The following is an 18376-nucleotide window of genomic DNA, read 5'->3' on the forward strand; positions in this document are numbered from 1 at the left end:
GACTGAGAGCAGGGTGCAGTGGCACATGCCTGTAGTCTCAACAACTGGGGAGGCTGAGGCAGGAGGATCTCAAGTTCAAGGCCAGCCTCAGCAACTGAGACCCTGTCTCAAAGTAAAAAGTAGTAGGGGCTGGGAATATTTCTCAGTGGTAGAGATATATTCTGCCTAGTATGTGTGAGTTAATGGATTCAATCCCCAGAACAGGGGGCTGGGGTTGTGCTTCAGTGGTAGAGCACTTGCCTCACACATGTGAGGCACTGGGTTCAATCCTCAGCACCACATATAAATAAATAAACAAAATAAAGGCATTGTGTCCATCTATAACTTAAAAAAAGAAAGAAAGAAAGAAAGAAAGAAAGAAAGAAAGAAAGAAAGAAAGAAAGAAAGAAAGAAAGAAAAATCCCAGAACTGTAGAGGGAAAAGGTAGGGGTGTGTGTGTGTGTGTGTGTGTGTGGTAGCCTGAGAAAGTCAGATCATCTTTTCCAAAAGAGTCTGCCCATTCTCCTCTAGGGAAGAGCAAGTGTTGACTCTAAGCTCTAGGAGCTTAACACAATCATTTTAAGGCTTCCTAACACCTTGGTAAACCTGTTAGTAGTGTTGGTTCAAAGCATAATTAAGAAAGGGACTGAGGCAGGACTTATATTTTTCAAAAATTCCCAAGTGTTTGTTACTAACACAACCTCAAAGTTTGCTCAGTACTCCTTGAGTTTGCTGCTCTGCAGGCATAGGTAGCCATTCTCTTTGAAGACAAGGGGGCACTATGTGATAATCAGGAGCAGAAAGATTTGGAAAAAAGTAGACTTGAAAGGCAGATGTAAAACTGGGGCTAAGGAAGTTGCAGTTGTTAAAGACCTTATTGCCACTAAAGAAATGCTAAAGACTTTGTCCAGCTATCCAGACACTCAGAGGCTGCAAGGATCCCAACAGGCTTGTCTACTGCTTGAGATGGCAGCAGATCTTGGTGTCAACCACGTGGTTCTGGCTCTACAGGAATGCTGGATACTGGAGTTAGGGATTCAAAGAGGCTTCCACCAAGATTTCAAAGGAAGGTTTGGGAGGCCAGACAAAGTGCAGGAGGGTTACAGTCCCTGCAGGAACCTCCTGAGAAGTCCAAGTGTGGAGAAGTGAGGAGGAAGCCAAAGCTGCAGTGGAGACACCCAAGATTAAGAAATGCCAGTAATGTGGGATATTGTCCTAGGAAAGCTACAGAAATTGAGCAAACACAAGCCAACGGAAAGACCACTTGGGCTGCAACAAACAAGGCCACAGGGAAACAGGGGCAGAGCTACACAAGCCCTGTGGAGAGAACCTCACAAGGCTATGTGCCCTAGATGCCGAGGTGGAGCTACAGGACTTGTTTGTACTCTGAACCTTTATATATTGGATACTCGTAAATTGCTTTTAATTTTACAAGAGTTCACATGGAGATTGCCTTGAGCCTCAGAGAAGACTTTGGACTTGAATTTTGAGCAATCTCGGAACAGTTGAGATTATGGGGACTCTTGGGAATGGACTAAATGTATTTTGCATTGTGAGGTGGTTGTGAGTTTGGGGGACCAGGGGCAGAATATTATGGTTTGAATGTGAGGTGTCCCTCAAAACTCATGTGTGAGACAATGCAAGAAGGTTCAGAGGAGAAATGATTGGGTTATAAGAGTCTTAACCCAATCAGTGAATTAATCCCCTGATAGAGATTAACTGATTGGTAACTGAAGTTGTAGTGTGTGGCTGGAAGAAACAGGAATTGGGCATGGCTTTGGGGTATATATTTGTATCTGGTAAGTAGAGTTCTCTCCCTGCTTTCTGATCACCATGTGAGTGGCTTCCCTCTACCACACTCTTTCACCCTAATGTTCTGCCTCACTTCTAGCCCTGAGGAATGGAGCCCCTTCCATGGACTAACACCCCTGAAATCATGAGCCCTCAAATAAACTTCTCCTCTACAGTTGTTCTGCTTGGGTCCTTTTATTTGCAGCAGCAAAGAAGCTAAGACAATATAATATCCTCAAGGGTACATTTTTATTTGGAAGTGGGGTATGTGGTAACTTAGAAAAACTCTGTTGTTTGGGGCTTAGTAGAGTGATGTGATATTTCTCAGGAAAGTGGTGGGGGACCATCTGTGTGGCTCTAGGACTCAGTCCAGGGCCTGCAGTTTGAGCAATTATACTCTGCTGCATCTGTCCTGAAGGATAACCCTCTGTAACCTCAAATGAACTATTTGTACAAAAAACAACAACAACAAAAGTGTGCTTCTTGGTTGCCTCACACCCATTTTTAGAGTTAGAGTTATTTTAGTACAAGTCTGAAAAGCAGTCCCCACCCCCAAGAGGATAGATATTGTAAATCCCTACTTAGTATTTCCAGAAAAGCCTAAGTGGCAATATCATCCAGGACAAGTTTTCCTGCAGGCATATCCTTGGGTCCAGGTAGGCTGGCCAGGCTCCTCAGGTAAACCATTGTGACTTCCTTCCTGAAGATCCCATTCTCAGAATTCTAAGTAACTTTTTCTCTGCCTGCAAGGAAGGACTCCATTTGACTTTCCACAGTTAGTAGAGTTTTATTAAAATAATTTGTAAGGAAGCAGATAATGACAGGAATCTCACAATGTTAGTACCAGAAGGGCCTGAGGGGAATATCTGATGTTCTCTGCCTTTCTTAACATGCCAACCACTAATCTTGCTGTTATACTTGTCAGTGACAGGTCAGTGTAATTGTGAGTTCAAGGCAGTGGTTGGTGGGGAGCCAACGAAGATTTTGGAGCAGGTGTTTTTTTGTTTGTTTGTTTGTGTTTTGTTTTTTTAAGAAGGGTTATTTTGGCTGCTCTGTAAAGAATGAGTAGTCAAAATTTGTAGTAGTGTTCTAGGGATAGAACACTCCTGGAATCCCAGCGACTCAGGAGGCGGAGGCAGGATTGCAAGATCAAGGCCAGCCTGGGTAAAATAAAAAATAAAAAAGCCTGGGAATGTAGCTCAGTGGTAGAACATCTTTGGGTTCAATCCCCAGTCCAAAAAAAAAAAAAAAAAAAAAAAAAAGAAAAAGAAAAAAGAAAAATCACTAAGTTGGTAGGACTTGGAATAGGATGGAGGAGCTGGAGGTAAATGGATGGGTGGACAGGTATTTAGAAAGTGGGCTTGACAAAATTCGTAACTGATTGTGGGGAGGAAGAAGGAGGCTTCGAGGTTACCCCCAGGGTTTTTGACTTGGATCTTTGGGCAGATGGTGAGGCCATTATTGGGTTAGGAGAGGAGAGGGTTTGGTAGGAAGTTAAGTTCAGGGCAAGTTTTGCTTAAGGCACCCATGGAGCAGGTGTCCAAGTTGTTGAATATTTTACAGGTGCGATACTTAGGAGAGGGGTCGACACAGGAATAGGAAGCCAGGGGATATTAACAGTAAGGAACCGGATTGGCCGCTAGGTTCGGGGTGTGCAAAGCGCAGCCGTTACGTAGTGGCGGGACTCAGTCTCGTGACTGCCGGTCAGGTAGCCCAGCTCTCAGGTACTGTCAGAATCCGGGCGGATAAGGTGGAGGGCGGTGTTAGCCCCTCCCAGTCACGCCTCTCTGCCGGCTTCTTGTCCTCTTCAGTCATTGGGCAATATTACTGTTCGTCAAGGACCCGCCTCCGAAGATAAACCAATCAGGAATTTCGGGCGGGGCTTTCTTCTGGAGCTTGTTCCCTTCTAGGGCCGGTTCTCGGGAAGTGGGACCAGAGAGGCGGCTGCCGCTGCACTGTGCGCAAGCGCGCAGCTGAGGTGACTGAGAAAGCGGCAGCGAGCAAGCTGGTGAGAAAAGGGCTGGAGGTTCGAGGTAAGGAAGGGGATGACCCGAGATGTGGACGCCTCCTTTCCTGCCAGCCCTCGCCGGCGCCTGGCTCTCTCCTGCGCTCCGCGCGGCCTTAGGTGTTGGGGCGGAGAGCCAAATGGGGTGAGGGGAGGTTAGAGGGCGGGCCCGTAGCCGGGAGGGACAAGCTGGGCCCGTGGTCACGGTCACCCCACTCGCACGCACGCGCCACGTGGGCCTGCGGGCTGGCCGAGGACTCGGCTGTGGACCGCGACACCCACACTAGCAGTTTTATGCCCGGAGCACCCTTTGAGCTTGGCGTCCTGACCGAGTTCCCAACTTGTACAACCTGGGAAGTGGAGACTCAGAGGCACCAAGTCGGTGGGGTGGCTGGGAGCATCTAGCTGGGACGTGGCCGCGCCCGGGTTTGAGGGGCATCGGGCTTAGTAGATTCTGGAGCCCGGGCTAGAAGGCAGGGATCATAGACTTGAACTCCAGACCTGTCTTTTTTTTTTTTTTTTTTTTTTAGAGACGTGAAATTGGGTCCCAGCTGCTGCCTGCCGGCTCTGTGTCCGAAGCCCTCTGTGCTCCTGACTGACCTCTCCTGTCCCGAAGTTTAGCGGGGTGGGTACTGTCCTCAGTGCTAGGGCTCTCGAAATCCGGACAAACTCAGAGAGGGCAGATTTCATAATGAAATCTGAAAACACGTGGGAAATGCCCTTCCTCCCTCCCGGGTCATCTGAGAGAAGCTAATTATAATGGCTGGAGCAGTTTTTTTTTTTCTCGTTGCCCAAGGAAAAATACCACCAAGGCTGGAAAAGGCACTATGAAACTGTTTCTTTCATGCCTCTCTGGAGGCAGATGTGAAGCTTTTCAGAAATCAGTGTTGGCAATGAGTCCAAGCTCTTTGATCTACTGAATCCTCATTTGGGAATAAGTAGATTAAAACCTAAGTAAGAAAAAGGTTGCTGCATAAGGCCATGTGGTTAGGTGTTTTACAAATAACAGGTTAGTGGAAACAACCTCTAAGTCCTTAGCATTAGATAAGTCAATTGAGGCATATTACATATTCATTCAGTGGATTAGAACACACACACGCACACACACACAAAATGCTCATAACAGGAAAGCCAGATTCAAAGTTATAAGAACAGCATGGAGGAATATATACTTAATGACAAAAATAACTGCCTTTTTCTGAGCAAAAGGATCATATTTTATTAAATCTTCACGAAACTCTGTTAGACTGGCATTATTACCATCCCACCCGTGGATAACTGGAGTTCAGATTATGCAGTATATCCAATGCTAGACAGATAATTACTGGGCCTCTGAAAATGTCACATTTAGCCAATATTTAAGAACTTATTGTGTGCCAGGTACAGGGCTAGACACTGAAGAACTAATGGTAAGATAGTTAATAGTTTTTAAACACATGGAGCTTATAGACTAGTGAGGAAACAGATATCTAAATGAACATTTTGAGTGCTGGGGAGGTTGTGTACATGGGAGCTAGACAATAGGGTCTAGCAAGAGAAAGAATTTGGGAAGGAGAGGAAAAAGAGACCCTGAGTTGGCTAGTAGGGAGAAGGGAGGCCTTCAGTGACCCTGTAAAAGCAGAAAATATATAAAACCTGTTTCCCAAATTTGTAGAATGTGATTATGTGTTATAATGAGGAATAGGGACACCTACTTAGCCTTTTGAATTTAATCAACTCTTCTAAATTGCTTAAATCATTTTTGTTTAGGATACTAGCAAATTAAATGTTTCAGAAGTTGATATTTTTAAGAAATTTTGAAACTTTCTTAAACTCTTTAATTTTCAGGCTTAAAAAAAATTCCCGTTTGCTAGTTTATATTCAGAATGTCAAGTACTGTGTCCTACTGGATCTTAAATTCTGCAAGGAACCACATTGCCACATTCCAAGGGGGAAGACGCTTATACTCAAGGTGTATTTCAAATAGGAATCAATCGAAATGGAAGCTCTTTTCCTGGGTGCCACCAATGCTGAAAAACAGTTCCCCTTGTGGTAGCTTTGCTCTACAGAAAGCTTACAGACACACATCAACGGAGGAAGAGGATTTCCACTTGCAGCTCAGTCCTGAGCAGGTAAACGAAGTGCTTCGTGCTGGTGAATCAGCCCACAAGATCCTTGACTTCAACAGTGGAGTCCCAAATTCAGTGTTGCGGTTTGAGAGCAATCAGCTAGCTGCCAATTCCCCAGTGGAGGACCGGAGAGGTATAGCCTCTTGCTTGCAGACCAGTGGACTGATGTTTGGCATCTTTGATGGACATGGTGGCCATGCGTGTGCACAAGCAGTGAGCGAGAGGCTCTTCTATTATGTGGCAGTGTCCCTGATGTCCCACCAAACCTTAGAGCAGATGGAGGGAGCAATGGAGAACATGAAGCCCCTGCTGCCCATCCTGCAGTGGCTCAAACATCCTGGGGACAGTATCTATAAAGATATCACTTCAGTGCATCTTGACCACCTCCGTGTCTATTGGCAGGAGCTACTTGACCTACACATGGAATTGGGACTGAGCATTGAGGAAGCATTAATGTACTCGTTCCAGAGACTGGATTCTGATATCTCACTGGAAATCCAGGCTCCCCTGGAAGATGAAGTGATAAAGAACTTATCACTCCAGGTTGCCTTCTCTGGGGCAACAGCTTGCATGGCCCATGTCAACGGAGTTCACTTGCATGTAGCAAATGCTGGTGACTGCCGGGCCATCCTTGGTGTTCAGGAGGACAATGGTATGTGGTCTTGTCTACCCCTTACCCACGACCACAATGCCTGGAATCCAGCTGAGCTATCCCGGCTTAAAAGGGAACACCCTGAGTCAGAGGACAAGACAGTCATCATAGATGACAGATTGCTGGGTGTCCTCATGCCCTGCAGGGCCTTTGGGGATGTTCAGCTGAAATGGAGTAAAGAGCTGCAGCGCAACGTCCTAGAAAGGGGCTTTGATACTGAGGCCCTCAACATTTACCAGTTCACCCCCCCACACTACTATACTCCACCCTACCTGACTGCCAAACCTGAGGTTACGTACCACAGGCTGAGGCCCCAGGATAAGTTCCTCGTGCTGGCCTCCGATGGCCTGTGGGACATGCTGGACAATGAGGATGTGGTAAGACTGGTGGTGGGGCACCTGTCCAAGGCAGGTTGCCACAAGCCAGACCTGGCCCAAAGACCCGCCAACCTGGGGCTCATGCAGAGTCTGCTGCTGCAGAGGAAAGTTAGTGGGCTCCATGCAGCTGACCAAAATGCAGCCACACACCTGATCAGGCATGCCATTGGGAGCAATGAGTATGGGGAGATGGAGCCAGAGCGACTGACAGCAATGCTGACCTTGCCAGATGACCTGGCAAGGATGTACAGGGATGATATCACTGTCACTGTGGTGTATTTTAACTCAGACTCAATTGATGCGTATTACAAGGGGGATTAAGAGTTTCCCATCCTATTGCCCAGTTAACATAAATGCTCTTTAAAACATTTTCTTTTACTTTTAAATGAGCTATGCAAATATCACTGTTGAAAGGACAGGCAGATATTAGCTTGCTGAATATTTGACTAACATGAGAAGAGGAGGAAAACAGCTAAGGTTTAAAAACAGTAGCAGTGATTTCATATGTCTGAATGTACTGGTCAACTCTTCTATGCAGAGAGGGCAGAGGACCATAGAATTGGCCCTGGGCTCATATAGCCCAAATCCTTATAAAGACACTGTTAAATTGTGTCATCCTGAACTTTCAAAGGGCAAATTTAATCATGGTTCTAAGCATAAAGAACTTCAGGATCTTCTGAGATTCAACTGCAAAATCTGCAGATTTGATCATTCTGAATTCACAATCACGCACTCTAGGCTTATGAAGAGTTTTTTTTTGTTTGTTGTTTGTTTTGTTTTGTTTAATTAATAAAGCCTAGGGTTACAAAGCATACTACGGTACACTTTTCTATGCAATATTCTAACTTTTTTGTGAATATTCTTGTGAAGACCTTCTGTAATACTACATTCTAGTTCTGTTTTAGCTTATTTACAAATTAATCCTCAAACTTACAAGCAGGCCTACTGTAAGCATGTTTTGTTTTTTAGCTGAGAGTAAGAGGGTCTAGGCCTCTGGACCAGCTAAATTTACTTGTACAGCATTTGGTCTCCTCCAATGAGTCTCACTCCAGAACCTTTGAGCCATACTAGGGGGTAATTTATGTCTAATCCTTAACTCCTGGCCTTTTTCTTGTGTTAGAAAATGTCCTTCTAGGCTTATTTAATAACCCCCTTCACTTCCTGAGGGGATTATTCACAGCATTTAGCCTTTTTGATTATATCTCTCAAACACTCTTCTGTTAATTCCATCTGACACAGTCCTTCTACCTCTGCCCAGGCTTGCCCTGCAGCTGCTGACTACACAAGAGTATCTTAGAAAGTCTTTCACCTGTTTTCTATTCAAATGGGTTTCAGGAAAGGAGGCTATGTGAGCATGTGTGATAGTTGTGATGGACATTTAGGCAGAAGACAGAATTATTTAGTGGACTTAAGATTTAGTCTGAATCTGGAGAGGTGAAAACATGAAGGGTCTAAAGAGAACAGGTATTGTTCGAAACTCTGCATCCTGAAGGGCAGTGAGGAGGAGGGAGGAGTGAGACTTATTAGATGGGACATCTACCCTAGAATGCGATCAATCACCATTGTTACTTCTCAGAAATTAGACCATGTTTAGTATAGGAGTTAAGGCAAAAATAAAAATTTAACTTGTCATGGTTTCCATGGGCCACAGAGACTGTTTACTTAAAAATTAACCCACATGGATCCTTTTTGGGGATGAATTTCCTCTTGTCATGTGCAGCTGTGGCATTTAAACAGGAAATGTGTCCCTAAATAGAAACACAAATATAATTCCACAAAATTGACCATTTTGGTTTTCCTGTACTGCATCAGGCAGAATTCTTCAGCGTAGTCAAATTGCATTAGTTGATCCCTCTCTACTCACCCTGCCATCCCCTTGAAAAGAAAAGCTAATAACCTGAGTGTTTTCCTCTTATTTGTGTCCCAGCTGACATTCAATCAACAGTTGGGATATGTCTAATATGGGGACATTTCTTTGTATATCATCCAGGACACCTGTTTAGTGACATGGCTTCATCTAAGAAATTCTCTTTTAGGTACTTAAGTCTTGGCTTAAGTCTTGGTCCTTTTTTTTTTTTTTTATTGGTTGTTCACAACATTACAAAGCTCTTGACATATCATATTTCATACATTAGATTAAAGTGGGTTATGAACTCCCAATTTTACCCCAAATGCAGATTGCAGAGTCTTGGTCCTTTTTTTCCTGAACCATTATTATTCTCTTTGATCTCTTAGACCTTAACTCAGAAATAAAATGTGAATCACTACCATTCTGTTAGCATGAAGGTTCCTTGTTCAAACTGAGGTGAGGACTCTGCTTGCCTAATGTTTTTCTTTGTCCTTTGTTTTCCATGCCAGCTATACCCTGGAACCTTAACTGGCCTAGAGCGTCTGAATCCTACTTTGGATGCATGGTTCATAAATGTGTCTGATTCAGTAGCTTGAGTAGCAGCTGATAGAACACAGATTTCCCACCTGTGTCTCCAAGCCTGTTTTTTTTCCTTTGCCTATTAGATTTCCCTGCTATCTAGTTGGCATATTGAAAGGGAAGAATGGTCCATTTATGTCTTTTTTCTGCTGTGAACTGTCAGTTCTTACTATGAGTGCTCCAGGGAGTCTAACCTTCTGGTTAAACTCCAGTGTGTCTGTCTCCAGACTTTAGTTCTTGTTAGCAGCCTTCCTAAAGCACATGGTCTACTGCTTTGGGACACTGCAGTTGGAAAGGAGGTTAGAGGTCTTTGTCAAATTTTGCAAAGCACCTGTCATTCCTTTTATATAGAGATTTCAATTTTGAGGCTTTTTAAATATTTTTTTTTTAAATGAGATTGGCCATGTAATATTTTAGATGTAACTGTGAAGGAAATATGCTTTGGTGCTTAAAATTATTTATTATTTTAGGTATGAAACTGATAATATTGGCGTAATTTAGATATTATTTATATATAAATAATATAGCTCTGTTGATTCTGGGTCAAAATGGATAGAGAAGATGGTATTCTCAATTCAAATTGGTATGCTAGATCGTTACTGAGATTCAGCTTTCTGAGATGTTATTTGTTTATTAAAGCTAATTTATTATAATGAAAATATAAACTTTGGGGTATATTAATGTATGAACATATTTTTCCCTGAAGTACATTTGTCCTAAAATGTTATAGGTCTTGAAGGTTCAGTTTGAGACACAATCAAATTGACACTTTTTAAACATAAATGAAACATAAACAACTTGAACTCAAATTAGTTAAAAAAGAGTATAATTATGTGGAATAATAAAAAAAAAAGGTTTTAAGAATGAGTCTGGCTGGACTCTTTAGTCCATCAGCCCATAATGGCCCATGTTTATTTGACAAGTTTTGGGAAGTCTTAAATTCCCAGGTCAAACCATAACATCCTGGAACTGAGTCAACTTGGTTTCATCAGAAAATGATTCTTCACTTGTCTCTGAAATGTGATCCCCATGACAGAAAAAGCCCTGGTATAGCCTTGGAGCTGGGGGACCCAGACTTATGACACCTCAGTAAGCTTGTGATAGAGCTGCCATGTGCATGACCTGAAGGGAAGGTATGTTTGGTTGCTGTTTAACCATCTCCTGAGCCGACCCAGGCTCCGTCCCTTCCTTCTAGGGCATCTGATGTCTAACTTGTCTCCCAGAAAATATTTATTAAACATTCTCTTGGAATAATTATTAACCATATTCTTTAATAATTACTGGCATTTGTATTTTGGCATTGTAACCAATGTTCATATCTGACACTGATTTTCTCCAACCATTAGTGCTATTTAATCAAAACTTGTAAATAAAAGAAGCAAAATGAAATTTGGCTTCCTTTGGTATGAACACTAATTTTTCTAGCCCTTAGGATACTATGTTTTGTTTCACCACCTTTATCTGACCAAGGAAGAGTTTAGGCCACCCAAAAGAGTTTAGTCCACCCAAAAGACAAGCATGGTGTTCTACAAATTTTTGGTGGCTGTTGAGTACCCAGGAACTCCTCATTTATGTTAACCATATGTGGAAAAGGGAATAGACTTCTGCTGTGAGGGTCTCCATACATTTAGGGCCAAGGCCTACTGGGATTTTAGATAGATATTGATTTTGTCTGTGTTTGTGTATGTGTGTGTGTGTGTGTGTGTGTGTGTGTGTGTGTGTGTTGGGCTTTTAGAAGGAGCAGATTTTTTGGGAGGGCACTAGGGATTGAACTCAGGGGCACTCAACCACTGAACCATATCCCCAGCCCTATTTTGTATTTTATTTAGAGACAGGGTCTCATTGAGTTGCTTTGCACCTCACTGTTGCTGAGACTGGCTTTGAACTCATGATCCTCCTGCCTCAGCCTCCTGAGCCACAGGGATTATAGGCCTGCGCAACCACACCCAGCAAGGAACAGATTTTTGATTGACATAGAAGTATTGTACATATTTATGGGTTACAATCTGATATTTTAGCTCATGTGTACATTGTGTATTGATCCAATCAGGGTAATTAGTATATCATCACTTTAACATTTTATCATTTTTTAGCAGATTTTGGTGAGGGAAAGATGGAAGGTGAAAGTGGAGAATAATGATATATTATCCCCCTTTTTTCTTTGATAAAAGGCTCAAGTTAGAAAACTTCCCATGATACCATAGTAGGGCCAAGATTTGAACCAAGTTCTAAATATTGTCCCTGTACTGAACTTTCAGAAAGGGATAATACTTCATTGAAAACCTCTTTTTGCACAGTTTTGGACCAGCGTAGAGGGGCCAGGAGAAGAGGTCACTGGTGCTGAAAGGGAGCCAGAAGACTTTTTAGGGTCATTGCCGAGAATAAAATAGAGAGATAGGTTTGTTAACTCTTGATACTGCTTTGGCTATTAGGCTTCATATACTTATCTTAGACATTCCAATATCTGATCATTTTGAAAGACAATAAAAATAGAAGGAACACAGAAGAACTACATTTTTAAAATTGAACTGTTTGGGCTCAATTTTCCTAGAGAGAAGGAAATTAAATTTACAAATTTAAGTTTCAGTTTTCACCCTTAGTGTTTTTGTTTCTATTTTACTTGATGCTATTAAGTGCCCTTAAATGGTCCTCAGTCTGGAGAACCTCTGAATTGTGGAGTCTGCACTTTGGGTGGCTCCCTTAGGAGGATGGGTAAGCCTTTACTGACTTCCGTGGGTCAGAGTGTCTTTGTCTCATTGGCTTTATTGTCTTCTCCAAGCATGTCTTGGTCTGAGAAATGGCCGGGCCGGGACTTCAGGGCTGAGGAGGCCAGGGTTCCAGTGCCAGCTTTTACTGCCAAGGGAATAAGCAGCCTAGACTTGTGGATAAACGGTCTGGGGAGGGACACTCCAGAATCTACTCATTTCCTATCTCAATTCTTCCTGCCTTCCCAGGATTCTGGAAAACCCTCATCTGCCCAACCTTGTTCTCCCTATAGCAGATAAAGAGAAGGAATGTCTGCCTGCTTCTGTTTGAGCCTTGCATGCCCCAGAGCCGGTCATGTGGAGCTGTCCAGGAATGGCCCAATCCAGCTAGGGGCTGAGAGGCCTATGACACAGCCACAGTGGGGAACAGGAAGGGCCAGTCCAGGGAAGAGAGCACATGGATTGAAGCCCAGGATCTGGTCCAGCCCAGTGTCTGGGGACAGGGCTCCTGGAGCATTGTTGCAGTGAAGGGGGAGGGGAAGCTAGCTAAATGTGGCTGGCTGGGCAAGGATGAGCCCCTCAGGGGACCTCTAGGATGGGAAAATGAGAAAAGTGGTGTAGTGGCCTCAGGAAGGGCTATGGGCATGGCTTGCTCTGGCATCAGCCTGAGGTAGGGAGGAGAGCTGGGAATCCTGCCTTAACTCCCCAATATCCTGTGGTGTTACTTCCAGGGCTGTCACTCTTATTACTCTCCTCCCACCCCCACCCCTTTAGCCTCAGGCCTGGCCCTGTCCTGCTTCAGGCATGCTCAGAATGAATGTGGAATGAGTGAAGAAGGATGGAAGGACAGATGGATGGATAGATGATAAGGGAGGAGTAAATGAAGAGGAACTAGCATACAGGAGGCTCAGAGAAGTAGGAGGAGAAGAGTGAGTGGTGGCCTGGAAGCAGAAAGAAGCAAGGGGAGTTGGCAAAGAGGGTCCAGATCCAGAAATGCCACGGATGTGGCTGGATGGAAATGAATAATTAGCTAAGAAAGATTTGCTGCAGGAGAGGGGCAGACCATTCTGTAATCCCACTTGGGGATGAAGACAGAGGATGGGCCTGGATGGAGAGATGGAGGTAAGGACAGGGTGTTGACTTTCTGAGAAAAGGCTTGGCTGAGTTGCCGGGAGGACCCTACCTCAGAAACAAAGTGGTACAGAGGGTGGGAGGACAGGGAATGTTATCAACAAACCAGTGTGCTCCTTGGTTTGTGGGAGGGGAGAGTGTCCATGTGCACTTGGGGTCCCAGGGAATCTGCTGACTCTGAACAGAGTTTTGGCACTAAGGATGGAGGAGATGGGGTTTTTCTCACCTCTGCCCAGTGGCTTGATCACTAAATCCTGCAAGTAGCGTGATGGGTGGAACATCAGCAGAAAGCCCGAGGCCATGTGAGATCCAGAGGTTGCCTCTAGATGTCACCATCCAGCCATGCTGACACCAGATGCAGCCAGGGTGGGAGGAGTGTGTTCCTGAGGCCTAGCCCCAGCCTGAGCAAGCTTTCTCTGTGACTGCAAGCTGAAACAAGTTTGGAAAGTCTCAGAAGTCTTTGGGGCAAGAAACAAGTGTGGGATGGGAGAAGGACTCTGATTTGTGGTCACCCAGCTCAGATTTATGGGAATGGGGCTGCTAGGGTCCCAGATGCAGCAAAGAAAGTGGTAGATCACATGTGATCAGAGAGTGGCTGCTATGGTGACAGTGTGGCGTTTCCTCTGTAGACTACCTTACACCTCTGATCCCATCCTCCCTACTCCACTCCGTACAGCCAGTTCCCACAGCCACTTTTCCAGCAACCCTTCCTGCCAACATCCTGTCCCAATTTCAAGAAAAATTTGAACCACCTTTATCCTCCCCTGCCCCCAAATGACAACTGCTCCTCTAGTCATTTCCACCCATCACACTGCAGTCAACTATGTCACTCCTGTGTTCAGAACCCAGGTAAGAGCTCAGATTCTTACTGGCCTCCTTGACCTCTCTCCGTCCTCCCCAGTTGTATGGGCCCAACTGTCACACAGAGCACTATGTTCCTAGAATGTACCAGGACTTTGTCCTGCTGTTTTCTCTGGCCAAAACACCTGCACCATCCTTCACCAAATCTTGGCTTACGCCTACTTATTGAGTCGGATTCAATAGTCAGGCGACGTTCCTGACTTTCTAGGCCTCCTCTGGCTCCCATGTACTGACCCTCCATCATATCTCCTTGGGTGTTTCCTGTCTTTATGTCTATTGACCCTCTTGGCAGCAGGGACCTGGTCTGACCCTCCTCTGGATCCCCAGGAATCAGCCCAGTGCCTGGCATGCAGTAGGCACTCAATAAGTGCATTTAAAATGTTAGGGTGGGGCCTGGGAGTATAACTCAGTGGTGGAGCATTTGCCTAGCATGCAGGAGGCCCTGGGTTCGATTCCCAACATTGCAAAATAATTTTTAAAAATTTATTCTAATTTGTTATATATGATGGCAGAATGCAGTTCACTTCATATTACACAAATAGAGCACAGTTTTTCATGTCTCTGGTTGTACACAAAATAGAGTCACAGCATTCGTGTTTTCATACTTAGGGTGCTCATCTCATTCCACCATCTTTCTTACCCCCATTCTCCCTCCCTTCCTTTCCCTCTCCCTTGCCCTATCTAAAGTTTATCTATTCCTCTCATGCTCTCCCCCATCCCAATTATGAATCAGCATCCTTATATCAGTGAAAACATTCGGCATTTGGTTTTTTGGGATTGGCTTACTTCGCTTAGTATGATATTCTCCAACTCCATCCATTTACCTGCAAATGCCATGATTTTATTCTCTTTTAATGATCAGTAATATCCATTGTGAATATATACCACATTTTCTGTATCCATTAATCTACTGAAGGGTATCTATGTTGGTTTCACAATTTAGCTATTGTGAATTGTGCTGCTATAAACATTGATGTGGCTGTTTTCAAGTCCTTTGGGTATAAATCAAGGAGTGGAATAGCTGGATCATGGTGGTTCTATTCCCAGTTTTCCAAGGAATCTTCATACTGCTTTCCAGATTGGTTGTACCAATTTACAGTCCCACCAGCAATATAAGAGTGTCTTCTTTTCCCCACCCACATCCTCGACAACTCTTATTGTTGTTTGTATTCTTAATAGCTGGCATTCTGACTGGAGTGAGATGAAATCTTGGAGTAGTTTTGATTTGCATTTCTCTAATTGCTAAAGATATTTAATATTTTTTTCATATATTTATTGACCGATTGTATATTATCTTCTAAGAAGCGTCTGTTCAGTTCCTTGGCCCACTTATTGATTGGGTTATTTGTTTTTTTGGTTGCAAAAGAATTTTTAAAAAAATGTTAGAGAAGGAAGAGTGAGAAAAGAAAAAGGTCTTGATTTTCCCCCACAAATTGGAGTTTCCTCTTCCAACAGTTGGGCCAGCCTTTTAGTATTCCAGGGTGGAGTTTGGAATCCTCTTCCTTTTGTTTCTTCAGTTATGGGTTAAAGGATATCTCAAATTCTTTGACATTTCTTCCATCAAGCAGTGGGGTCAAATTTCCCTCCCCTTTAATCCGGGCTGACCTTAGCCACTTGCTTACAACCAAGAGAATATAGTAAAAGTGACACTGGGGTTGGTAATCTTAAAGTATGGCAAAGTCTTGATAATTGGTGACTCTGATACATGACTTACATAGCTTTATTATACTATCCACTCTATTTTTTTTAAAAGAGAGAGGGGAGAGAGAGAGAGAGAATTTTTAATATTTATTTTTTAGTTCTCGGCGGACACAACATCTTTGTTGGTATGTGGTGCTGAGGATCGAACCCGGGCCGCATGCATGCCAGGCGAGCGCGCTACCGCTTGAGCCACATCCCCAGCCCCTATCCACTCTATTTTTGATGTTGGAAGTTTATTTATTGTTTTGGTGTTGGGGATCAACCCAGGGTCTTTCTCATGCATTCCCTAGAGCTCCTAGAAATTTTTTTATTAGGGAAAAAAATAAAAAAAAACTTCAGTGACATCCTCCCAACCCTGGCCCTTTCACCCTCTCTGGCTTCCAAAGAGTCCAAAATACCTCAGTCCCTTTCTTATACATCATGCAAGGTCAAGTGTGATCTGGCCCTGCCCACCTCACTTCCTACCTCTTCAGTTCTGTTCTTGGCCACTCTGATCTCCTTTCGGCCAGGGAGGAGCCATATCAGGGACTTGGTTTATGATAATTTAAGATAATAAACTAGGCCACATTGAGTGAGCACATATTCTGGCCAAGTGCTGTGCTGGAGGACTTTATCTTATTTAATCCTCACACAATCATGTAAGTATTACTAACCCACTTTACAAATGAAGAAACTGAGCCCAGAGAAGTAAAATGCTGTGCCTTAGGCTACAAAACCAGTAAATGCAGAGCTGAGTTTCAAATCTTGGTGTCTGACTCCAAAGCTTCCTCTTAGCACCCATGTAATTCTTTTGAATATTTATTCATTTGATTAAAAGAAAAGTTCCACTTACTCCCCACTGGCTTGGCAGCAACTAGGAAGGAGTAAGCTATCAATCCATAGGAATGTTCTAGCAAAAACTGGAGGAGTAAGTGCCTGGCAAGATGTGAAGGGGATGGATTAGGAGGGGTCCCCCTTGAGATTGGTACCTGTCTGTGTCGGGGGTGGGGATTGTGTGGACACAGCCTCCAGCTTAGGCTAGAGGAGACCCTGTGTATGCCTTTTTCCCTGTGTCCCCTGTCAGCCTGGCCTCTGTGGCTGGGAGGGCAACAGTAAGCAGAAGTTGGGGAATGCGGGTCTGGAACATGCAGGAGGGAGGTCTGCTGGTCCTACCCTACCTTGGGCCTGGCAGTTTGGGGAAGGGCCCACAACTCCTCAGGCCCACAACGAAGCCTACCCTCCCACCCAACACCTGTGAGTACTCATTGGAGGTTGAGGGTGTCAGGTGGGGATTTGAACAAAGATGGTCATGGCACTGGTGTTTGTAAGAAAGAGGAACTGTACACCGTTGACACGTCCTCCTCCAAGATTGGACACAGAGATTCTGTTACATCCATCCTGGCACACTTTAAAAAGTGACATGTGAAAAGAAAACATGGCGGAAGACCTTTTTTGTTTATTTGACAGGAAACTGCTATTTGTAAATATTATAAATGGGGGGTGGGAAATCAACAGAATATACAGTGTGACCCCAAGTTGAAACACTTCCCCCCAGCCTGCACATACACTCCTTCACTGGCTCCCCCCTGGTGACTTACCCCATTGGCCAGGGCAGGCGGGTGGGGGAGGGGAGTGGAACTATCTTGGGAAGGGGATGAGATCACCAGAAGGCTGGCTGATTTAGAACAGGGTAACTTTTTCCACCCATATGGCTCTCAGAGACTTCTGCACTGGCTCATAAACCTTGGCGCCAGTCTCAGGAAGGAGTGGAGCCATGTGTCCCCTCCCCAGCATGAAGATGGTGGCCTATTGCAAGGGGGCCAGCACCTCGCCAGGGTAATTTTTCCTGCACAGGAGGGGATAAGCCACCTGAGAAAATAAAGTCTGAAATAGTTAGCAAAGAAATAAAAGACAAAGTCAGAATTATAATTTTAAGGGAGGACCCGATAGATTCTTCCAGTCCTGTAGGAGCTAAAACAGTACAGTTAGAAAATGGCTCTGGTGGTTTTATTTAAGGGAGGACACCAAAGTCAGGGATAAGGTTTCAGGGGTGGAGTTTTGCTTCATGATATCTTGCAGTCAACTGATTGATTGGCATCTTGGTAGGTCACACCCATCTCTGAGAGGCTATGTGGCTACAGCAGGTCACCCCATCTCTGGTGCTGAGTAGGACCTGGCAGAGCTGAACAGGACTCACATGTACCTAAGCGACTTACCAGCAGGATTGCCACTGGAAGTTCCCAAATACCAGATTTTCCTATTCAATGGGCTCCATGATGATTTGGTCCACACGTAGTTCATGGATGGCTCTCGACAGTGGCTAAAGCTTTTTTGGCCACCAGACAGGGCTGAAGTTCAGAGTGGTAAAGTGGGGGAGAGGGGGCATCTCCAGGTCTCAACTGGGTTTCGGTATGAACTTTGTTCCCAAAGGATCTGGGTGTCGTGTCACTCCCCAGAGACCAAGATGGACAGAAAGTGCATTTTTTGGGTATAAGACTATCCCAGACGTCAGCCACCTTGTGAAGTGCAGAGCTGGTGGCCTGTACTTAACACCTGCCTCTAACACCTGGTGGGTCTTGGGATTCCAATCAGCCAGTCTGGCCTTCCCTGGAGACCTGCCCAACCCAGCCACCAATTTCTGGCCAAAACCCTGCTGGGG

The 18376-nt window shown here is 44.5% G+C and overlaps 1 protein-coding gene across 2 annotated transcripts; it reads left to right on the top strand.

The window, feature by feature from the left end:
- Positions 1-3665: 3665 nt before the first annotated feature.
- Positions 3666-10729, top strand: PDP2 (pyruvate dehydrogenase phosphatase catalytic subunit 2). Of its 2 annotated transcripts, XM_081275511.1 has the most exons (3): positions 3666-3803; positions 4306-4400; positions 5603-10729. In XM_081275511.1, exon 3 carries the CDS (start codon positions 5641-5643, stop codon positions 7231-7233), a length of 1593 nt encoding a protein of 530 aa, XP_081131637.1. In that variant the 5' UTR covers positions 3666-3803; positions 4306-4400; positions 5603-5640; the 3' UTR covers positions 7234-10729. The 2 variants fall into 2 exon arrangements, with proteins under 2 accessions (XP_081131637.1, XP_081131638.1); XM_081275512.1 differs by lacking the exon at positions 4306-4400.
- Positions 10730-18376: the final 7647 nt, after the last annotated feature.

This window comes from Spermophilus citellus, assembly GCF_964194105.1.
Source record: "Spermophilus citellus genome assembly, chromosome: 18".
Classification (NCBI taxonomy): domain Eukaryota; kingdom Metazoa; phylum Chordata; class Mammalia; order Rodentia; family Sciuridae; genus Spermophilus; species Spermophilus citellus.

Excerpts from the sequence above, each read along its gene's own strand:
- PDP2 (XM_081275511.1), top strand. The coding sequence starts at position 5,641 with ATGTCAAGTACTGTGTCCTACTGGATCTTAAATTCTGCAAGGAACCAC.